Raw genomic sequence first — 25,043 nt, forward strand, 5'->3', positions numbered from 1 at the left:
TAACTAGCAGCTGTGGGGCTTTATCAGTACAGTATCTCTGTTGTCACTTTCACTATGTGGTAAACACAAGTCATTCCTTGTGTATTCAAGTATCGTACCTAGTTTATTACCTAGCACATCTCATGAGATATCAATGACAAATTCTAGTGTATGCTTCGCTTCTTTGTTTTCCTCACAAAGGTCTCCCGGTAATTTCCCAATGCCTCGAGGAAGGTCCTTGTAATTTACGGAAAGATGCTACTCAATCTGTGTATATATTGTCATTCTTCAGAACATACAGCAGAGAGTTTACTCAAGTATGAAGAACTTCCAGGCCTTGGAACGCCTATGAACGTCGTATTCGTGCACTATGCGAGCTGTGTTTAGTGCACATGACAGAGGTTGCACTTGAATTATTTCAAGAAGAGCCTATGCAAAGTTTTTGTTGTGACATCATTCTGCGACGTACTCTCATTTATTCGCACTATGCAGTGCCGTGTGACCATGTTGCATTGCAGCTTTTGCCTGCATCTATCTGTGATGCTAGTCACTGTCATAGTAGTAGTTTTGAATTAACCATTAACTACTGCATGGTGCCTCGCCTCGTGTCCAATAATAATAAATGTTTCTGGTTGTCTACACCTTTGTCTCTCATTTCACTTACACAGTCATATACAAATTTGCGCAGTACTAACTGATCTGCGCATCTTGCAACATTCTGTTCTTGTGTCAATGTCTTCCCAAGCGCAACTGGAATTGCTGCTTACATTATTTGTCCATTTTTCATCAGACATGCATTCTCTGTGAAGGTACATATTTTTTTGGATAAAGTATGCACCTCTTGTTTTGGGCCCCAATATGTTCACTCAAATAAGCCACTAATGAATATCTTGCAAATTTTAATGGGAGAAACGAGTGCATTTATTATGACAGTAAATATGACAGCCTCGTCATATTCAATTTTTTGTTTGCATATGGATTGAAAGAAGCGAGCAGATATCGCCCTTCATGCCCATGAGCCGTGAAGGCATTTGAAAAATAAATTAACAAACTGGACATCATATAAATTCAAATTTAAGCACCAGTTTCCAAACTGAGCTGCCCAAGCATGGGTGGTGCTTGGAATTGGAAGTCTTTCATCAATTCTCTTCAATCCTAGCCTAGCTTAACTTTCTGAGCTCAGCCATCGTCTGTAAACCCAGATAGCCGCCTGAGTGCTTCTGCTGTGTCTCGAGCCCCCATGGGTTGGTAGTCCGCCAGTTGCATGGTGAAGCTTGCCCGGCCTGAAGACAATGTCCGCACCACATCCGCGTAGTCGTTCAGCTCTGCGAGGGGAACCTGCAGGAGTTTGACATACTCTTAACAAAAGCTCGGGAAGGGGTTCCATGGTGTCCCCTTCTCAAGGAATCACCGTTGCGATAATGCATATCAATCATCACAGTCATTACAACTGTGAAAAGCAGGAACTGCAAATCTGGATAGATGGGATAAATAATTGGCAACTAATCCTTTACGATAAGTACACAGTGAGGTGGCTGAGGTGGCCTGGCACAGCAATCTGTCAATTTGTGTTAAAAACATGCGATGGCCTTTCTCTTAGCTTTTCAGGTTCAATAATGGTTTGCTTATCGAAAGGGTCTCGTGCCCTAAAAAGTACTTAACCTTGCTTCCGATGCGTGCACAGCAGAAAAAAGTAATTTTGCGGAGAATTCCTAAGCTTCAAGAAAACGCGACTTGCAGCAACCCTGAGAAGTAGTGAGGAAAGGGGGAGAATGACATACCAGCGCGTCCACAACACGCATGTCTTGCCGCTGCCCAATCTCGCCGATGGTGGCCCTTCTTTGAGACAAGTCGCTTAGGAGCCGACCAAGGTAACTCTCCGGTATGGACACCTGCATCGTATCGTGCGAAATGAGGCTAACACAGTCACTCGCATCACAGGCGTCTTTGTAAAGCTTGCGTATTGTGAGATCTAAATGCCCTCTTGTGCCGACATGACTGCGCTGTGCACTAGTAGTTGCTGCCAGGAAGAACGATCCCATAAGGTTTCGTAAGGCGTAGAGCATTTTGGCAAATGCTCTATGCCTAATCTCCATCAGCTGGACACATATTACTTCTTCAGCCTTTTTTGTCGCTTTTTGTCGGAGGCTATAACTTTCAATCAACAGAATAGCAAGCTGGCGGAGTTGGAGGCTGTTCATGATGTATTTGCTGGTTAAAAAGATTACAAAGATGCAGTCAAAAAGATATACCACATGAACCGGTTTACTGGGAAGGGAACGGACACTTGTAGATGATGCAACACTGGTGAGCATCCTGAGTGTTCCTACTTCGGCTTCGTAAAGTTACGGTCACAAGTACATTGCAAGGCTAAAACGTCTCTGCGTTTGGCTCGTGTAGAGCTAAGCTTCGCACAGGAAAGCTGAGAGCCTTTCAGGGTGCCTATCAGTATAGTATGCATAAGAGTCAACATATATGCATTAGTAAAGGCCGTACCATGGGCATCGGGTTATGGAAGGCAAATTTTGAAGTTAGTGGAAACTGCAGTGAATTTACACAGAGCCAATGCAAGCTAGCATTTGCATGTCAATGGGCCTCCAAAACACGATACATTCTTTGTTTTTGGAAAATGACATACGAGGCTAGAACACCTAATTTTACTAAAAAGTTAATGGGTGATCATACAATATGATGCAACAAAACCTGGCGTTAGCATTGCAATAGTTGTGTAGTGAAAATCCTCATTGGTTGACAGGGTCATGACATCGCTGCAATACGAACACACATGGAAATATCAAACACCCTACAATGTACAGAATGAAAGTCATTAAAACATGACACATAATGCAAACTAAAGATCGCCGTATTCCTCAAATGTGTTCCTTTATAACGCTTCGTCCTGTAGCATTTCTGCATAGAACCTTTCGTTCAGGATCCTGCAGTTTCTTCTATGGAGACACTGAAAAATAAACTTCAAACTTGAGAGAAGCCATCCTTACACATGATAGTTACTGCACTCATGCTTACATTGCGTACTGCCAGGTTCAGCCCACTTTCGTTTTAGCGCATCCTATCTTGACCGCGGAACATATTGTACGATTAAAATGTGACAATATTACGAATGCTTTATCTGCGAAATCATATATTGCGGACGTGTATAAAGGGAGAAAAAAACAATGCAGCTCTGTGGGGCGTTTTTACTGTTCCCAATTTTGAGCATACAGAGCGGGAAACTACAAATTAGAAAGGTTCTACTCTACAATACCTAGCCCGCCTTGACAGGGACATGCGGAGGCTTGTTAGGATATTGTTACAAACAGTGTGAAGATGTGAGCACTGAAGAGGGTCTCTTTATCAAGATTCGTATTTTCACAAGTACACTTCATGCTTCTTTGTCTTCGTCTTCTCCTTGTCCAAACAAAACAAGGCTAATGTCTCCAGCAGTACAGCAAGCGTCAAAATGTACGTGTGGAACACTTTATACAGTTAAAACTCAATTTAATAAAGTCGAGGGGAACCGCGAATAATTTCGTTGAAACGAGAACTTCGTCAAACTGAGCGGCATTCTTCAGTCATTTAATTCTGCACATTCGATAATATGGTTTAGCGGAAGCGAGCAAACTACCGCAGCATCATGTCGGCAAAGCGTAGTTGCACCTAAAATTAAATTGGAGCATGTGGAAAGGACTAACAGCACTAGTGCGTATGAAAGGAAACAAATTATTAATTCAACAAGAGCTACAAGGGGCTACTAATTTACCTCCCAGCAAAGAGGTCGGTGATCTTGGATTGCGTGCGCCTTGTAAGCAACGACTTCATGAATTCCTCTTAAGTTCGAAGTGCAGCATATCTTTTGTCTCTTCGTGTGTTCCGGCAAATTGCTGCAGCAGATAAAGGGCATGGACTACTTCACCTGTCATCTGGTGAACTGAATTTAAAATTATAAATCACATTTTGCATGATGCAGTTTGGCAAAAGTGAGGTGAAGGTACTCTGTGATGTCGCTGTTGCTCGCTATAAATAAAAATTTATTGATAGTAAAAATTTACTCATTCTCTATAAAACATAACTTAATGCTTTTTCACCTAAATTTTTCGAAAAAAAAGAAAGTTTGTTAAATCGGGATAGTCACGAAATTGGTTTCATTATTTCAAGTTAAAGTACTGGACACTACAAGAGCCTGAGGGAGAATCGAGATACCTTTGTTAAATCATGTTTCATTAAATTGAGTTTTGACTGCACTAGCTTTTGGATATACGCAACCTCTTATATCAGAACTTTGCGCATATCATACACGGCACGAACCTGGACTGCCATGATGGGCTCCATGAGCACGGTAGCGCCGTTGGCTAGGCACTGTGTAACGCACTGCGACGCGGCCGCAGTCACCATGGCCAGGGAGGTGCCCCTGCCCACCTGGCACCACAGCAGCTCCACAGCTGCGTTGGTCACAGGAAAGCCCCGCAGGGGTCCGTGCGACAAGGCCAACGAGGCGCCAGTCTCCAGGGCGCGCCGATGTTGTGACCACAGCTTACCAAGGTTGTTATCGTCGGTCACTATTATCTGCGTGGAAGGGCTCTATAAGCAATTCTGTTCTCAGTGCTAAACATGATTATGTGCCTGTCCCTGACCACCGTGGTGTTCATCAGGCAGCAGAAGCTGTACTGATTGCCGAGAAAAATTGCATTTAAATGTAGCACTTTTTTTTTTCTCATCACACCTTTCTTTCAGTAGCCAACCAAATGATCCCCATGAGAAAAAAAAATTGTAGAAAATGGCACAATTGGCTGCAATATTTGATTGCAAGCCCAAGGCCATAGAATCAGATCCAAGATAAGGCAGGCGGTCACGTTTCAATAACGGAAAAACGCACACGAACAAAAATATTTGTTTTCCCACGATGCCAATGCATGCTAACGAATCTTATGAGATTGAAATTCACATGGAGCCTCCCAATACAACCACTTTCATTGGCTGCGTGAAGGTTATCAAAAATGGTAGGTGCAATGTTAAGAGACAAGAAGAGTGCAGAGTGGGCACAGGGACTATAGTCATGAGTCTATAACATTCTAGCCAGAATCTACAAGTAGACATGGGAGAACATTTCCAATAAACTTTCATTAATTCAAACTTCACGGAACTGGAAAAAAATGTCCGAATTACTAAATGACCCTAAAAGCTGTCAAAAACTGCCTGCATCGCTACAAATTTTGTTTGCTGAAAGAGTTGGGGAATGGTTGCTCTATTCTGAGATGAGCGCCTATGTCGTCGTTCTTTATGTGTTCTTTTCTCTGTCCGTGTGGCTGAGCGCTGTCAATCATTGATCTCTGTTGTCATGTTTGAGACTTGACGCATTTCAGAATTTCTACCACAGAACACACCATATCTATTCGAATAACCTGCAGACTGTATAAACATCGCTTGAGCATATACTTTCCTGCAGAGCCTATTAATCTAAGAAATAACAGCGCACACAACATCCTCTCTCAAAACTCGAAATGCACACTCATGAAAAGTAAATTTCTCACGTTATCAAGGAGTTCTAGAATAGGGGGATAATTTTGGGGTGACAACACGCACACGAGGAACTCTGCGACGAATGGGCGAGGGGTAAGGAAATCACTCTGAGCATGCGCACTCGCGCTCCGCTATTGCTCTATTCCCCGAACCGTAAGGGTCCCCATATTATAAAACTCCCTATTTTCTTGGATAATTCGATAATGCAGGATGATCGGCTGCGCGTGTGCACAGAGGAAGTAGAGATGGGTCTTGCTCACAGGCTGTTCAGAAATGCTTAGCGTACACTACCAATTATCTTAGAGTTCTGTGAATTCGTCCAGCAAGACGAATTAAAGCGCGCCTAAGGCAGTGTTTCTACAGAAACTGCGATATGATGTTCCATATGCTGACTTAAAGTACCGCAAATAATCTTTATTACACTAAACGCTGTCAAAATACAGATAGCTAAATATTTTCAAAAAGTTGGCGGCTGTAGTAAATGGCATTGTTACTGAAGTGAGACAAAATTACAGTTTTAACGTGCTCAAATAATCAGTATTAAACATTTAAATATTATACAGATTGTATACATTTAAAAAGACAATACTTCTATATTTTGAACATAATTTGCACTTTTAAAACAAAAGGAAATACTTTTGCGTGTATCATGCACTTTTTCTGCTTTCAATTGACAGAATAAATTTGCATTTTATGGGATAGAGTATGCAGCTTGTTCCCACAGAGAAGCTGGCGCTGCCGTAGAAGGTGGTCGGAAAAAATAGGGTGGGCACTGAAAATAAGGTTCACTCTTAAGCTTCGCCTTTGAGTGTATTATATATAAGACAGTGTTAATGGTACCTATTTGCTGGCTCCTCATGTGGAGTCTCGTTCACGCATATTCACTAAGTAAGATGAACACTTAAGCCATGCTATCGCGTCAACAAGCCAAAGCTTATGCATCCACCAAATTTTTACAGAAACGTTGCATGTTTACACGATTAAGAAAATATAAATATTTCACAGGAATGTAACCTTTAATTGGGGTGTGTATTCGTATAAGATGCCCGTTTTTTTTTGTGTGTTTTTTTTCTTCCACTTTAAGCAAGTGAATAAAGGTGTTTACATTTCTATAAGCGTTTTTGAGTGTTTTGCTGTGAGAGTTCCTTGACAAGATCTTCAATGTTGACCAGCCGATAATCTCGCGTCTCTAATAACAGCAGCGACAAATTACTGAGGCAGCTGTCAGCTACAGGCAGTCATAACCTCCGCCTAACACTCTATTGCTTTCGACACAGCGTTCACTGCTAACACTCAGTTTATCAAAACACACAACAGACTTCAACAGCAGTAATGACAGAGGTCAGTCGATTTACCAGCAAGTATGAGGCGAGTCTGAAACTGAAAGCCTGCTAAAACCCGTTTAGTCCACTTGACCACCCACTGAAACCCACCGAGTTCCAGCTGGTAGGCATCCGGAACCAGTTAAAGCCAACTGAGTACCAGCTGGGACCAGCTGAAACCAAGTGAAACCAGTTAGAAAGAGCTAAAATTATTTAGGAATTTTTTTCATCCATTTGGACAAGTACAAAGTTTTGTATTTTGACTCGCAAAATATGAGGCTGGCTTTGGAATCATAAGCGTACGGGATAAACAGCTTTTGCAATATTCGACATTGCAATACACAAGCTCTAATTTGATCTAATCAGGAGAAACCAGCAAGAAAATGATTTGACTATTTTCGGACAAAACCTTAAAATCAGCCATTTTTCTCCAGCTCTGGGAGGGCCTCTGAGAATGGAGGGCACAGTTAATTTGCACCTTTTGAACCCTGGATAACCCGGCTGTTTTGACCCACTGAGGGAAGGAGCTGATGGAACCACGCGAAAGGAAGCAAGGAAAACGTAGAGGCAACACCGCAGCAACGAGAAACAAAAAAGGGGGGGGGGCGACACCAGAGCCATGCAACAGCGCTCCGCAAGCAACAATGCTCAGTCAGCTGGATTAGCTTGATTGGCTAATACCAGCTAGCAGTAGCGCCACCCTCGTTGTAGCATGGTAGTAAGCTCAGAAAAGCAAAAGCAAAATAATGAGTTGGAACAGTTGTAGGAAACCGTTTATCGTCACACCTGACATCAGCAGCGTGCCACAAGCATGCAGCGACCCTACTGTGCTGAGCCCAGGAGAGTTGGGCCATAATGCAGTATCGTTAAAAATCCCGCTCTCCAGAGGCGACAGTGCCGTTGCCACCTTGGCAAGCGGTAGATCACATGACCACACACAGATTGGTCGGCGGGCTGCGTTACGTCACGAGAACATGTGACAGGGCTGAATTGGCAGCAGCTGCAAACTCGGGCAGCTCCTGTTAGGTAGGAGGGTGAGACGAGAATCGAACTCGGGACCCTGGGATCCCGAGTGAAGACACCCTGCTCTTATGCCATGCATACATACAGCTTAATTGGCTTAAACGGGGTTTAATATCTATGTCAAATGGTCTTTCACATAATGCGGTAATTTACAACTGCATCCTAATGAGTATACTATTTGACATGATAAAAGTGTAAATTAAGGCGTTAGCAATTGAACTAATAGGAACGCGCATGTACGCGAGCGAGGCCCCACAAGGGGAGCCACAGGCAGGAGCTATCGACGCTGTCACATCATACCATTGAAAGTGGAGTGAAATTTTTTGTAAATGTTTTTGATGACTCTTTGTCATGCTGGTCACATGCCATATGGCCTTCCGAGAGGGCTCGCCCATTCAAATTGTTGCGAGACCCACAGTGTCCGAAAAAGCGAGCGTCCAACGCCGGATTCCCGAATTAATAGGGCTGAATAAACAAACTTTAACAGTAGTGCATAGGCAAGATATCCGATGTTTCCTTAAGGTAACGGAGCGGATTTCATGAGAAGGCAAGCATAGTAGTGGATGGCAGAGTCGGGTGGGCAGAGCTGGCACAGGAAGGCGTTAATAGACGGAACATCAGATAACCGCATCGGTTGTGATGATGATTATGACTGACGAAAAAATCAGGCATAATAACATTCACCGAGCTGAAATAACACTAATACTGTATTTACTCTTGTAATGAACCCACTCCCGCACTTCTTGGAATGCATGACACCACTGGAATGCATGACACCAGCAAACAACTTTTGAAGCAACGATGCTGCGGCCGACGTGCTTTCGTTAATGATTGATGGGTGGAAAAATGGACGACTCTCGCAAAAAAAATTAAGAATCTGTTTTTTTCTCACGTATTTAAACCCTACCTCCAAACTCCTGTCAATTTAAAAAAATTATTAAAAGTGGGTCCAATGTGCAAATAAATACGGCACATTAAAGACAACACTGGCTACCTATCTAATTTTGTGTATGAAAAGCAATGCAGTGCTCTTCACTGTCTCAGGATTCGAATGATAAATGCATGAAGAAAATTAGACATTGTAATGTACTAGTGTGTGCACTTAGCGCACTGGTCGAATATTCACCTTCAACGCTTTAAACTGCGTCTCTGATGGCACCACTCGCATCTCAACTTCGACCTTGTGATGTGTGCCACCTGCAGTGCGGTCCAACATGTGCCGCACTGGCTTGGCGGCAGGGTCAGTTGGTGCTTCTCTGTAAGCCACCTGCAAAGTGGTGAATGCAATGCCGACTTTTGCAGTTTATATACATCAAGGACTCAGTAGTGCTCAAGAAGTACTTTGCTTTGGGCTAGTTGGTTCATGGTTGAAGTGGATTATGAAGACGGCGCGAAAGGGACGAGAACAAGGAAGGAACGCCTGTCCTGTTATTTTGGTGTTCCTTCCTTGTCCTCGTCCCTTTCGCGCCGTCTTCATAATCCACTTCAATCAGTAGTGCTGCTTGCCACAGTTACCACAGACTGATTAAGAATTTCATAAAGAATGCAACCACTCAAGAGGATAGGAGGTGAAAAGATCACTTTAAGCACAAAGATGGACATAAAAGGGAGATGGACACTGTAAATGCTCGCAGTATTCATTCCTATCATATCAATTCTATGTCTATCATATCATTAACTGAAATGCTTCACGGAACCTGCCATAAACTTACTCATTGCGGTGTTTAATAGGCCAAAGTATTTTTTGTGATCACCCTTGAGTACTAACCGGGATCCACTTCACGTAGAATGCTGAGGATACACAACAGCACTTGTCGTCGTTATGCCATGACTAGCAGTTGAATATCAAACCAGATATCTGCTTCACGAGCATGTAAGTCTGGTTGGCTGGTTTGTGGGGTTTAACGTCCCAAAGCAACTCAGGCTATGAGAGACGCCGAGCATGTAAGTCTATTAGATTATAAAGACAGATGAATTTGCTGCTCATTGACTTATTTACATCTCTTTGCGGACTCAAATTCAACTTGATGATCTGAGCGCAGTAGAAATGACATAGTTTGCAGGCACGGCTTACCTGCAAAGGTCCCAAGCTGGCATCCACTTTATGCTCTTGCAAGATGCGATCTCTCGTTACTTCCAGATGAAGTCGTCCAAGGCCACCTAATACCTGCAGCCAAGCAGAGGCACCGGACAAAGCCAAAGAGCAGACAAAACGAGTCACTGTGAGCTTGGACAACCCGCTTTTTTTGCATCATCAATAGTAATCTAGATGCACTCATATGTAAGCTCACAAGAGCTCTAAACCAGTCCGTGACAATATATGGGTTTGCAGGAAGGAACTACTATATGACCATTGTGCCTTTTCTAATGGAATCATTTGCACACATGCCCCTGTCCAATAGTAGTTTAGTAGTTACATCATACTGAGTGTTGTTTAGGCTCTACAAACTTTGTCCCCATATGCGTACCAAAGGTGAAATTGCACTTGAGGTCAAAAACTTTGTTCAGTCACAAGTTTTGCTAAGGTGAGGTTCTTGACAAATACCTAAAGGATTACTTTCTTCGCTAGCAGGCATTTAAATGACGCCCCGTAAGGAACTGCAGCAGTATGTACGTAATTAAAAATGCAGCCATTGTTTTGCTGCTTGCAGCCGCCATCATGTGGCGCCACGGTTATCTCCACCGTGTCTCAGCATTGCTAGACCATCTGCAGTTAACAGTCAAATGCTGCGTTAGGCTGAGGTAGCCCGTCAGCACAAGAATGAAGATTCTACAGCAGCAGGACAGATAACACAGCAGTAGAAGTATTAAAAAAAAAGACTATGGGAGAAAGACACCATGTATAGGGGGCTACCATAACCCTAGCTACCTAATATTTTGCATTCTTCTTCCACACATTTGCCGAGTTCAGCGGCTGCTGTGCTTATGTCTGAATTAAGTGTGCAAAGAGATGTGCATTGATGTTTGCTGTCATCGATGTTTGCAAAGCACATACTTTTTGTGCCAAAAAATTGTTGAGCCATCCTGTTATCATTTTTGCAATCGCAATACTCGTTGACAATCGCTCACCATCTGTCCGGTGTCTGGGCAGTGGCTGAGCCTCAGAGCAGGGTCCTCGCGTAGCATACAAGCCAGGGCTGCATCGAGTGCATTCTGTAGACGCATGGACGGTGCTTCAATGCTGCACAGCAGCACGGGCTCGGGAACCTGCATTGCCGCCCTCTGACCAGCTGGCCCTGCATGGTATGCAAATAATTGGTTCATAGGAAGGGAAAGGCGCAGTATCTGTCACACTTATTTCTGTGGGCACCTGAACTGCCCCCTAAGGGAAGGGAGGAAGGTGGGAGTGAAAGTGGAGAGAAAGAGGAGCCATAGTGGAGGGCTACGGAGTAATTTCGACCACCTGGGGATCTTTAACGTGCGCTGACGTGGTGAAGGGTGGCTGTTCCTGGCCCTACGGAGCTCGCACAACACGCGGATGCCTTTTCTGACACCTCTTCGTTTTGCCTCCATCGAAACGAAGCCGGCGGTGGTTGGGATCGAACCCGGGTACTCCGGCACAGTAGTCGGGCGTCTTACACTGCACTGCCGTGGCAACAGTGATGAAAGTTCTGGCAGTCACTCAGAAGCGCAGAGATGTAAACACAGGGCTCTTTAATATTAGGAGTTTCAAGGCTTACAGTAGGGCCCAAGCATGAAAAATGGCGGTGCAAAAGCTGTCAAACATTAGCGTGTTTACAGAGTGTGGTGATGCCAGTGGTCACTAAAGTAAACTGTGCCCATGTTACAAACCTTGAGATCACTGATAAAGGTACTATTGCCTGTTAAACAGATGTTAAAAGGATGTGAAAGAGAAAGAGAAATCAGTTAAAAAGATACATTATCAATAGTGCATAGACATAACATTCCAAAAAATAAATTGAGAGTAAAAAAAGTTAAAAAGATCACTTTTCAGAAGGTGATGGCAACAATGGGCCATAGTGCTGCTTATAGACAGTACCACCATCCGCAGGCATCCAACATATGGCTACTGAAACTAGTGACCTTTCTTTTTAAGGTGGAGTTTCCTCACTGGTATTAACTCTGATGCAAACACAAAAACACTGATATCCTTTCAAATGCTATATAATTAAAAAAAAATGAGATGGCACACTGACAAGGCAATAGAATGACTGTCACCAGCCTTCTAAACTTATCTGTATTATAGGAAACTATATACTTGTCGAAGCCAAAGATACGAGGTCAAATGCTGAGGTAGCTGAAATATTCAATTAGTTTGCAAGAATGAATTGTCACCAATTCTGCACTGAAGTTAAAACTGCCTTAACAGCATTATTCATCCAGAAAAAAAAAAAAAAAAAAGGATTTCAGAAAAAAAAAGTTTTTAACTTGTAATTATAGTACAATCACTGGCACAGTAGCAGATAATGCGTTTGACTTTATATCACAGCTGCCTGTGCACAAATAAAGACAGGATTAGCAGATAAACATAAGAATATATTCCTACCAATGTTTTTCAGACATGCTCTCAGTACTCTCATTTTAACATTTCTGTGTCTTGCCCAGCGCCTGCTTTATTTTCACAATGCCTGCCAAATATGGCCGATCTGACCATCCACGGCCTTCTCCTGTCCTCCTTTCTTATTTACCTCCAGTGGCTAGCTTTCACACCCAGTTTATTTTTGTGGGGGAGAGATACCAGCTGAGTGCTACCACACGGCAAAATGTGGGAAAAGCAATTTTTCGTAACATTCTTTCTTTCTTAATGGGGCAGCGCTCTACATCCCTCATGGTCATTAGGATACCTGTCATGTATTGACGAGTCATAGAGCGTGCCGTTCGTGATGCTGGTTATCGCTGAGCTGCTGCAAGAACAGGTTTGAAACAGAGGCACAGATAGTGGGGCACACAATGGCATGAAAGGCTGTGGTGGCTTGCTGGAATCATTTATGTCCTTTAGCTACAAGCTGGAACATTTCGGCAGTGGCACTGAAGTATGAAGTTTAGATATTTCGGTTTCCAGTACAGGCAACTTTAGTAACAAAAATCGAAGAATGACATGAGGCAGGGCAAATCTTCTCTGAGAAGACATTTTTTGAAATTACCAGGTATCAAGAGCTTTCAAGTCGCAGCTCTACTTTTGTCAGGACAAGCTGTGTACATTACGACGACAAAGATTTTTCTCTGTCCGCAGTAGCTTACCACGAAAATTGTTTCAAGAAGCAGAAAGTGAACTCCATTCTCGAATGCATGACGCTGCACCTCATGCCAAGTCACTTACTGGCTGCCTTGGCATGAGGTGCAACGTCATGCATTCGAGAATGATACTTACTGGCTGGCACCTCGCCAGGCTGGCGCAGTGGTTACGGCGCTCGACTACTGTTCCCAAGGGTGCGGGATCGAATCCCTGCCTCAGCGGCCGCCTTTCGATGGAGGCGAAAAGCAAGGCGCCTGTGTGCTGTGCGATGTCAGTGCACGTTAAAGAATCCCAGGTGGTCGAAATTTCCGGAGCTCTCCACTACAGCATCTCTCATAGCCTGAGTCGCTTTGGGACGTTAAACCCCACAAACCAAACCAAACTTACTGGCTGCCAACTAAGTTATTGGCTTGGCATCTCTTTTACGACTGCTGCACTTAGAGAATTCATTTGTTGTCAGGTCAGGCTAGTTGGATCATGATAGACGCAAAGGAAGAACTGTGCGAGCAAAGTGCTTTTTCGGGTGAAACAAATGAACGTAGCAACATAAAACTGTTTATTCATCTCGCAAGGAACAGCAATAAGCAAGAACTTAAAAACAACGCCTCAAGTATACCAGCCCCGATGCTCAAGTGATAAACGGAGCAAACGCTGCAGCCGCCTCTGCAAGCAATGAACAAAACTGCCACTCCAGAAGAATGGCGTTTAAGCGCCATGCCACAGATGAAGCGAGAGCTACACCAGAAGGGGCATGAAGCAAGATCTCACAGAGGCGTGGTGTATGAGCAATAACCAGAATGCCAGCCCTACTTGCCCGGACGCAGGCATGACACAAGCAGTCCAACTCTAACGGTAATGTCACATGTGGTAACTCATCGAAGTGAGGTGTACCGACAGCTCCCATTACAAAACAGGCAGATCGGCTGGCATTGTAAAAATAGAAGAAGAAGAAAAGCATGCCTGGTAAGACACCAGACATGGTTTTCTTGATAATGATACTATCACATGTGACATGGTTGTAAGGGCCCAGGCATTAAATCCACACAAATAAATGCTGTGATTCCTACTGCCCTCATAAGACCAGTGCTCATTAGAGATATAGATTTGCAGCTTAAGAGAGTGCAACATGTAAACTTTTGTTTGCAGAATAAAATTTGAATTTGGAACATGGCAAAATGGAGCAGATGGTCATATCGATTGATATTCTGCAGTCAATACTGGTAATAGCGCAGATTTTCAGCTCCATGCAGCTAGCCTCTTTACTGCAATGATACACAGAGCAAAGAATGCTACTCTGCATAAATATTTGAAAGCATGTAGCTCGCGCATTGCACAGAAATGCCAAAGCGAAAGTCACTGTTTTCACCTTGGAGTGCTGACTGGGCCATAGAAGCACCTGAAACCAGCAGGTCACCCGTGACGCTGTGCTGGAGCCCACCAACGGCCAAAATGTCCCCCGCCACAGCCTCACGTACTGTCCGGTACTCGTCAGCGGTCACCTCCACCAGCTCAACCACTTTCTCAGACACATCTCGCGTGGCATTGTATAGACGCTGGCCCACAGTGAGGCGCCCGCCATAAAGCCGCACAAACGTCAGTGGACCCTTGAACTGCATGAGTGAAATATGCCACATGCCGCTTGTCAGCCAGACAGGCTAATGATAACACAAAGAAAGAATGCAGCGTTGACACAAAAAGGAGCCTAGCAACGATGCTGTAGCATAAGGTAGCTTAACATGAAGGGAACACTGAGGAATAATTAAAGATGGTCTGCATCCATAAGTTACTGCATTCTAATGACTGACACTCACTAAAATTAATGACGTATTATTAGCTAGAAAAGGCAGCAAAAATGACACTAGGTGTCGCCACTGTCGACCATTTTTGCAATCAAGCCATAATGACACCAATACAATTTTTTTCTTTCAGTATCACTGAGGCTTTTTTAAAATACTGCCATTCACTCCCAAGTGATGATTGCCGAGTCTCTTCCAGCCCTGATGTCATGAGTTTAAATCAATCAACGGGAAAAGTATGTTTCCATTTTAAGCCTAGTTTCTTTTGTGTGATCGGTCGCATCGAACAGCGCGAGAAAACATGGGGACTAAAAATAGGTCGCCACAGGACTAGTGTCAGTGATGAGTGCCAGTAATCAGTGTGATGTTTACTGCAAAATTATCGCACACTCACTAAAATCAAAGCAACTGAAATTTCACAAAAACCACAAATTTCACGAGGCTGTTCTTGTCCTTTCAATTGCAAGGCTCTGGAGGCGGTACCTTTGTATGAACCACTTTGAAAGCAAGTGCGGCTAGCTGCCCACTGCCGTCGGAGACAACGGGCTCAGGCAGGAAGTCGATGACAGCATCCAACAGGGGCTGCACAGCCAAATTGCGGTATGCACTGCCACACAGCACGGGCGTGCCCTTCCCAGCAACGGTAATCCTCCGCAGCACTGCCAATAGGTCGGCTGCTGACACAGGTTGATCTCGTAGCACGAATTCATCTGCAAACTGCTCATCCAGTTCTGCTGCTGCCTCAATTAGCTCCTGCCTGCAATCAACCAGCATATAAATATGCTACAGCCATGGAAATAATAAGTGATAAACTTGGGTTCAATTCTCAAGAACTGTTTGCTGTCTCCTCTGCACTACGTTCTCAAAGCAGGTGCTGGTTTACAGCTTTACTACCAGCACAGGTCGGCGGACTCACTCATGAGTCGATTCACTCGGGCTCACATTCAGATTATGATCTGAGTCTTGCCGAGTTCGACCTAGAAATTTCCTATGAAATCAAATGAATTCTTGCTCAGAGGTTGAAAAATCATGATCTGAAATGATTGAGTGAGTAATGGGCACAAGTAGCTAATTAGATCCTAATGGACTCGAATTACCTGTGTAATTCTAATAATGAATAAACTTCTTGGTGAGCTGATGATGTAGAGCAATTTCGTTGTTTTTTTGTTACGCAATTATTTTGACTGTGGCGATTAATACAGGTTAATCGAACATTTGTTCTCGCTGGCGTGTTGTATTGCAGCGGCTATATAGTTCTTCCTTTGCTGTTTATTTACTTCAGAATATCTCGCAAATGATTTCACGGGTTAGCTGCTCATTGGTGCACAGCGATGCGAACGAGCCAGGCTAGCCGTGCATAGCTAATAATATCAGTAAGTTCAAAGAGACCATTGCGTAACCACAATTTTAATTTTCTTTCTTATTGCGAAAGAAGTCACAGGCTCACCACCACAGACCAAGAATCTCGTCCGATATTTCTTTTTGTGGGCCATTGCTCTAATTGGGTAGGCTGTTTGAGGAGGTCACAAATACATGGCTACGTACGTGGGTAATTTAAATGCATTCCGGTATAGCTGAAATTTAGCTTCGGTCGATTTGGTCCAAAACCTGTCCAACATAATTCGCCTATGGCAACCATGATGGTGACCTCCAGGGCCGCCTTATATTTGCCACCCACCGCCGAAATTTGACCTCGACTGACTTGGGCAAAAATCTGTTCAATTTAATATGACTAGGGCGAACAAGATGGTGACCTCCAAATTTGACCGGGCCCGCCCTCAAATTTGGTCCCTTGACCTCAGTAGATTGACCTGAGCCGATTTCGGAACAAAATGAATGGAGAACATAATTCGATTACGGCAAACACGATGGTGACCTCCAAATTTTGGCTTGGGTTACACACGGTTTACCAACCCTCAAAATTTGATTTTGGCCAATTTACATCAAAAGCGATCAGTTCCCAATTGCATTGACCATCCACGACACTATGGTTACCTATAAAATTGGGCATGAGCATTTCCTGAATTTGGTCCAAGCCGTCTTCGAAGTTTCACCTTTATAATTGGTATCCAACCATTATTGACTGTGTCCTACAAGACGGCAACCACCAAATCGGCCATAGTCATACCAAAAATTTGGCCCGTAGCTAAAAAGACCAAGCTTTCGTACTATAATCAGCTTAAAAGAGATAATCCCTACCATATTTTTCCTTTTCCTGTAACCTTTCAACTCATTCATTACCAAAGAAAACAGTCTAATTATGTAATGTTACACATTTTTTTCTATTTCCCGCGTTTTTCTCTACCACCTTCTGCCTACTTATACAAGCTTTAGGAACGGCAATCGTTGCTTGTCGAGAGTGGAAATGAGTAAGTCTATAATGAGTGAGTCACGATGAGTAGAAATGAGTGAGCTCAAATGGGTCGAGAGTTGAAATGAGTGAGTCCAGATGAGTCTGAGTTCAGATGAGTCATGAGTCGAAGTGAGTGAGCGCAGATGAGTCGTGAGTTGAAATGAGTGAATCCATGATGAGTCCGAGTTCAGATGAGTCGTGAGTCAAAGTGAGTGAGTGCAGATGAGTCGCGAGTCAAAAATGAGTGAGTCGAGATGAGTGAGTGAGCCCGAGTGAATCGTCACTATGCGTGAGTTTGAGTTCATGAGTCTGAGCGAGCCTAAGTGAGTCGCCAGCTTGCGTGAGTTTGAGTTTATGAGTGTGAGTGAGTCCGGGCCTTGTGAGTCTTAGTGAGAATGAGCCCGCAGATGGACCAAATTTTTCGAGTGAGCCTAAGTGAGCACACGTGATTTTGCCGACCTATGACTATCAGCACAAAGTGGTAGCAATAACAACCAAAAATGGTAGCAATTGTAGTTCACAGATAGTAACTGTAACATAGCTTTCACATCTTAATCTGGTTACCGGTCCCTGATAAAGCATGTTTTGTGTCTTTAAAATTTTTCACAAAATTTCTGCTGTCTCCATTGGCAGGTGAAGCAGCCAGTCACTCGTGATCCCAATGGGAAATGCATGAAAACTTATTGACGTGTGTGCTGAAGCAACCACAAATGCAAGCGAATTCCGTTTCAGATGTGCCCAAGCAGTCATTTGCTGTGAATTATAAGGCTGTGATTAAAAAAGAAATCATGCGCATTTGCTGCGAAAAGGCGATGCACAGGAAGGCTCACCTTTTCTTTGCGGCCTTATCATAGTGTGTGGTTCCTGACTGAAGTGGTGTGCGTGTGAAGACACGGCCTTGGTGAGAGTCACCTGGCCACACCACAGCTTCCATAGACACAAGGTCGACAACACCGACTATTCTGTCCGCAGATTTTATAGGAACCTGCACCACCAGAGGAAAGGCCGCGAGCTTCGTGCGCACGTCTGATATGCACGAATCGAAATTTGCGGCAGATTTGTCCATTTTGTTCACGAAGATGAGACGGGGCAGGTTGTGGCGGCAGGCCTGCTCCCATACTGTGATGGTTTGCGCCTGGACTCCTTCTGATCCATCCAGGAGTGTGACGGCGCCGTCCATAACTCGAAGAGAGCGCTCGACCTGCCAGCAAGAAAAGAATCCAGGCAGTGACGTGACATCAAATGACGCAACTGCTGTTACTGCGAGCTGAAGAATTTGATGACTGCCCCACGCTCGACCAGCATGTACTACTTAATTCCACAAGCTATCAAGCAGCAGTAACAGCTGCTGTGTGATATAGAAGATGCCGCAAGCACACACCTTCCAGTACGACTTCACCAAAACAGAATCGCGGACGGCGAGCAACTGTACTGAACGAGGATCAGATGACACCGGAATTACGCGTCACCTCTATTAACAGCCACCGAATCTCCAAATGGGCCACACAAGCTGTAGCTACACGCAGAGTTGATGCAAAAATCACGCACCTCCATGCTGAAATCAACGTGCCCCGGTGTATCGATGAGATTTATGCGATGATCTCGCCACGGAAAGGAAACCGTGGCAGCGGTAATGCTGATGCCCCGTTCGCGCTCCTGGGGCAGGCAGTCAGTCACCGTGTCGCCGTCGTGAACCTCGCCCATGGCGCGAGTCAATCCACTGTAGAACAGAATCCTCTCCGTAATGGTTGTTTTACCGGCATCGACGTGGGCCACAATGCCGATGTTGCGCACTTTACGCTGTTTGGTCTTCGCCGGCGCTGAGCGGTCATGCTGTGAACCAGCGGCGGTGCACAGGCACCGGCAAAGCGGCGTAGCAGTCCTAATCAACGGACTTGGTAGCACCCGTGTGATAAACATACTTGCTTTACTCCAACAGCTTCGGTTAGCCCTTAAGCACAGGCAAAATTCCTCCTGAGATCATTTGACGGTCACTGGTATTTCGTTTGTTCCTGTACCACTGGGCGCAGCCATAATTGCCTTCTTGACTAGACTTGACTCTAGCCGGTTCTCTACGTAGGCTGTGATGGGCCTTGGGCTACTTCGTATTTGCAGTTTCGTTTTTATAATGCTGCATAGTACCAGGTCGTGTAGTAGCAATAAAAAACGCGGCAGAACAAAAATTAAGAAAAAAATGTGATAATCAGACATCTGACGCGAGAATTGTGCGAAGTCGTTTGATTGTCTTCCGACGATTTCAGTTTTTACTTGAAACTACAGTGTGCTCGCGGAAATTTGAAATGCTACTAACCCTCTTTTTTTCAGCAATGAAACGAAAAATAAAACTGTTTGCGTTTTTTAGATTCACATTTCACAATTTCACATTAGATTCACAAAAGCCGCCGCGTTTGCAGACGTATCTCAAGCAGGCAGGTAGCAGACGACAAACTTGAGCTGCCTGAGTCGCGTCTGCAACCTCCTTGTTTGAGACACGTTGTTTTGGCTGTAGGAAGAAGGAAAAGAAAATGCACGGGCCTGCTACTGGCTCTGTCGCTGATTACTGATTCATTTATAGGAAGGTAAAGGCGCGGTAACAGTCTCACTTGATTTCTGTGGACACCTCAACCGCGCCGTAAGGGAAGGGAGGAAGGTGGGAGTGAAAGTGGAAAGAGAGAAAAAGGCGCCGTAGGGGAGGACTAGGGAGCAATTTCGACCACCTGGGGATCTTTAACGTGCGCTGTCATAGCACAGCACACGGACGCCTCTTCGTTTCACCTCCATCGAAACGCAGCCGCCGAGGTCGGGTTCGAACCCGTGTGCTCCGGCACAGTAGTCGGGCGTCTTACCACTGCACCACCCCGGCGGGGCTCTGTCGCTGAGCCACCTTTTTTTTTTATTTACAGGAAGGGAAAGGCGCGGTAACTGTCTCACTTGTTTTCTGTAGACACCTCAACCGCCGTAAGGGAAGGGAGGAAGGTGGGAGTGAAAGTGGAAAGAGAGAAAGAGGAGCCGTAGTGGAGGGCTAAGGAGTAATTTCGACCACCTGGGGATCTTTAACGTGCGCTGACATCGCACAGCACAAGGACGCCTCTTCGCTTCGCCTCCATCGTTTCGATGGAGGCGAAACGAAGAGGCGTCCGTGTGCTGTGCGATGTCAGCGCACGTTCCGCTGCCTCGTGCGGACAGAATAGAGAGAAGCGAAGAAAGAAAAAGAAGAGGGAGAGAAAGACGCGCGCCGCAACAGCCCTCGTCCACCACCTAAGTGGTGGCGGGTGCAATGACGGCCTACAACAGATAAAAAAATTGCCCACGATTACGTTACTTCCTAATGCGAAATTTGAGCGCAGCTCATCAGCTGTTTCATCTTTTCAATAGATTGAGGCAAGGATTTCGAGCAAGACACATATGTGCAATTACAGACTAGTTTTTTTTTTTTATTTTTCACACGTATTCCTTCAAGAAACACTCCACTAACAGTTCGTGGCTGTCATCAAAGAAGCTTTGTGGTCGGAGAAATGAAGAGAGCAATTGAGTTATCGGAAGGTTGCGGGAGGCAGTGGGTGGGCCCATATGAACGTTGCGCGACGAACAGATAGCAGCGACTGACTAATGCCGCTGACGAGGCTAGCGAGTGAGAACGGGATGCACACACCGTGATCCGCTGATAGCGAGCCGGCGTTTCGGCAACCGGAGAGCACCCTCGCCGCCATGCAGGAAGATGAGGGGGACCCCCTCCTCCTCTTTCTGCATGGCAGCGACACGTTGTCTTGACTCGCTAGCGGCGTCAGCGGCATCAGTCAGTCGCTGCTAGCGCTGCCTCCGGCGATCCCCCCCCCCCCTCCTTTCCTCGTGTTCTCCGGTTGCTGCGCGCGCTCCTGCCCCCATGGTTCGCCGCTGGGTGTACCCCCCTTCCTCCCTCGTCCTGCGAGGCTCCGTTTGCCGAAGCGCCAGCTCGCCCCGCCGGGGTGGTGCAGTGGTAAGACGCCCGACTACTGTGCCGGAGTTCCGGGTTCGAACCCGACCACGGCGGCTGCGTTTCGATGGAGGCGAAACGAAGCGGCGTCCGTGTGCTGTGCGATTTCAGCGCACGTTAAAGATCCCCAGGTGGTAGAAATTACTCCGCAGCCCTCCACTACGGCTCCCCTTTCTCTCTATCCACTTTCATTCCAACCTTCATCCCTTCCCTTACGGCGCGGTTCAGGTGTCCACAGAGCAAGTGTGACAGATACTGCGCTTTCCTTTCCTATGAACCAACCAACCGAAGCGCCAGCTCGAACTGGGTGGCTGAAAGGGGGTGGAGCTGATTACGACGCCGACGCGGCCGATGCCGACGCGAAACCCAGGAACGGGCGCTAAATTTAGAGCAGCGCTCTAAAATTTAGTGGCTGGCTGCCTGCGCCGCAAGCGGCGTTGACCTACCGTCGCAGCCCCGCAGGGCCAGGAACATCCACCCTTCACCACCTGCCCCTTCCTTTTAGACACGTCAGTAGACGCGGTTATGGCATTATGGTGCCTAGATGAAGTGCAGCGTTCTTGTTTTTTTTTAGACATGGCAGCAGACGCGGCTATGGCGTTATGGTGCCTAGATGAAGTGCGTTTCAAAAACTATAACATGTAACAGCAGCAGCGCTTCCTCCATGCAAAAACAACGAACGCATGAGAAAAGACGCTTCTGCAAATAATTATGACAAAGCAAAATTTCATTTTCATTTAATTCCTCCAGAAAAAATTACCGACGATTACGTTACTTCCTAATGCGAAATTTGAACACAGCTCATCTGCTGTTTCAGCCCTTCGATACATTGAGGTATGCGTTTCGGCAAGGGCGGTGCACATATCGAGATCCGCCGCCACCGATCCGGCGATCTGATTACCGCCGCACAGGGGTGATATTGAGGAGGAGCGAAGAGAGCAATTATTATCGGGAGGTCGCGGGAGTCAGCGCGTGGGCCCATAGGAACGTTGCGTGGCGAAGAGATAGCAGCGACTAACTGATGCCGCTGACGCTGCTAGCGAGTCATGTCAATGTTGCACTGCGTTTCGGCTTGGGATGCACGCACCGTGATCCGCTGATGCCGAACCGGCGCTTCGGCAACCGGAGAAAAACAACAATAATAATAATAATAATAATAATAATAATAATAATAATAATAATAATAATAATAATAATAATAATAATAATAATAATAATTGGTTCATAGGAAGGGAAAGGCGCAGTAACTGTCACACTTTGTTTCTGTGGACACTTGAACCGCGCCATAAGGGGTGGGAGGTTAAGTGGAAAGAGAGAAAGAGAAGTCGTAGTGGAGGGCTTCGGAGTAATTTCGACCACCTGGGGATCTTTAACGTGCGCTGACATCGCACAGCACACGGACGCCTCTTCGTTTCGTCTCCATCGAAACGCAGCCGCGAACACCGTCGCCGCCACGCAGGAAGAGGGGGGGGAGAGGGTACACGCAGCGGCGAACAGATTGATTTATAGGAAGGGAAAGGCGCGGTAACTGTCTCACTTGTTATATGTGGACACCTCAACCGCGCCGTAAGGGAAGGGAGGAAGGTGGAAGTGAAAGTGGAAAAGGAGAAATAGGAGCAATAGTGGATTAATTTCGACCACCTGGGGATCTTTAACGTGCGCTGACATCGCACAGCACATGGACGCCTCTTCGTTTCGCCTCCATGGAAACGCAGCTGCCGAGGTCGGGTTCGAACCCAGGCACACCGGCACAGAAGTCGGGCGTCTTACCACTGCACCCCCAGGTGGTCGAAATTACTCCGTAGCCCTCCACTACGGCTCCTCTTTCTCTCTTTCCACTTTCACTCCCATCTTCCTCCCTTCCCTTACGGCGCGGTTGCGGTGTCCACAGAAAACAAGTGAGACAGTTACCGCGCCTTTCCATTCCTATAAATAAATCAGTTAAATCTCTTCTGTCTGTACGAGGCAGCGGAGGTGGCTCAGCTATACAGAGCCAGTAGCAGGCCCGTGCATTTTCTTTTCCTTCTTCCTACAGCCACAACAACAACCCCGGCGGGGCGCAGCGGCGAACAGTGGTGGCAGGAGCACGCGCAGCAATCGGAGAACAGGCGCGGTTGCCGCCACGGAGGAAGAGAGAAAGAGGGGGGGAGGGTACACGTAGCTGCGATCGGTGGTGGCAGGAGCGCGCACTGCCCCAGCTGCGGAACTGGTTACGAGGGGCAACGCCGACGCGAAACGCTGGAACGGGTGCCAAAGAGCTGCACTCTAAAAAAGGGTAAAGGTATTATGCCCTTTTTGTAAAATCGTGTGCCTTTCAAAGTCTTATCGCATTGCTTGCGAGCGCAGATAAAATAACCAGTGATATTCGGGGCAAAACTAATGACGGAACAAACGTTTTACACGACCTCATCCCATCGCTGTGCGTGTTGCGTCGTCTTCATCGGCAATACCCTGGTTTCCGCCGTGGGAAGTGTTATCAAGTGTTGTGTGGTGTTTCTTCTGAACGTCCCCTCCTTCCCTAGTTTTGGAGGGATGTTGAAGCCATGTTGTGTTCTTTCTAGCTTTAGACCTGGTAGCTTTGGATCTGCAGCTTGTATATCATTGTTTGATGTAGTGTTGGACAGAGTGTAGAATAATGTCACGTGCCTAGCACCGCGCGGACGCCGTGCTTGGTGCCGACGACGACGAAGCGGTTGTTGGCTCGAGAGGCGCGCTGGTGCTAGGCACGTAACAATATTATATACTGTCCAACACTACATCAAACAATGATATATATGTGTATATGTATATGTGTATATGAGCATGTATCCTCAGTTTTTGGAGTTGCAATTGCTGGATAGCAACCCCCCCCCCCCCCAACCCTTATGGTGCGGGAGGCCTTGCCTGGGGTAGCCGTAGTATGATGATGGTCGCATGTTCAGATCTCTACCCTCACAGGAGAATCGTACCTAGTGCATCCTTCCTTCCATCTGACAAGGCAAGCTCGAGACCTGAACTGCAGCGCCGCTCAAAGTCTTCAGTCGCTTTGGAAGTTGAAGTAGTGGTGAGCTAATTAGACAGCTGATGAAACGTGACGTCATGAGTTGTACATTGTGGAGGTTGCTCACTGGGTTTAAGCACTAGGTTTGTATTACTAGAAGGACGAGGAGGATGAAAGGCAGGCAGGTTAACCGAGGTTAACCTTTGAGGGAGGTTTAAGCTTAAACTTATGATACGGGAAAAGCTGTGAGAGTAGCCACGGTAATCCCTGTAGCCACCGCTTCAGTCCGCGATGTTTGGAGCAATGCCTCACTTCTCGCATGCTGAGCTGAAGGTCAACTGACGCTTGTAATTATAAATGGCATACGACACAGTACAGGGCCACGTATTATGGCCCGCTGGCGTCAGTATACAGAGAAAATTATTACGTGCCCCCACTGTACGACAACTCGCGGCGTATCTCATCTACTCTGGGATTGCCCTGCTTTTTCTTTAGGACGCTCCGAGATCAAACCCTACCGCCTGAACTACCGTTCCCTTCTAGAAACTGATGCTAACACACAGATGATATTTGCCAAGTATGGCTCGCTTAAATGGCCTGATTAGAGCAATGTGATTTGAGTGACGACCTAAACAATGAAGATTCTGTCCACTCCCATTTATCCCCATCCATGGCCATGAGCATTTCCATTCAAAAAAGGACATTCAATCAATCAACAGAGTACAGGTGTCCACGATAAAGTGTGACAGATATTTTACCATTCCTCAGAAGTCATTTGAAGTACAAATCAGGCATGGAAATGACCCCGACGTAGAGGTTTAGGTATCCACTCAGAAAGTGTGAGAGATATTACGCCTTCCCTTCCTATAAAACATTCCGCTAAAGGTTTTTACACTTCTCGCA

The 25,043-nt window shown here is 45.8% G+C and overlaps 1 protein-coding gene across 1 annotated transcript; it reads right to left on the reverse strand.

The window, feature by feature from the left end:
* Positions 1–98: 98 nt before the first annotated feature.
* Positions 99–19,240, reverse strand: mRRF2 (mitochondrial ribosome recycling factor 2). The gene is made up of 10 exons (XM_084583514.1): positions 18,736–19,240; positions 18,018–18,388; positions 15,318–15,591; positions 14,405–14,648; positions 10,911–11,077; positions 9,916–10,008; positions 8,968–9,108; positions 4,285–4,542; positions 1,761–1,871; positions 99–1,317 (listed from the first exon to the last, which is right to left on the reverse strand). Exons 1-10 carry the CDS (start codon positions 19,105–19,107, stop codon positions 1,159–1,161), a joined length of 2,190 nt encoding a protein of 729 aa, XP_084439640.1. The 5' UTR covers positions 19,108–19,240; the 3' UTR covers positions 99–1,158.
* Between the last annotated feature and the right edge of the window lie 5,803 nt (positions 19,241–25,043).

Source organism: Amblyomma maculatum, chromosome 11 (genome assembly GCF_055883805.1).
Source record: "Amblyomma maculatum isolate TAMU_Amacu chromosome 11, ASM5588380v1, whole genome shotgun sequence".
NCBI classification, from domain to species: domain Eukaryota; kingdom Metazoa; phylum Arthropoda; class Arachnida; order Ixodida; family Ixodidae; genus Amblyomma; species Amblyomma maculatum.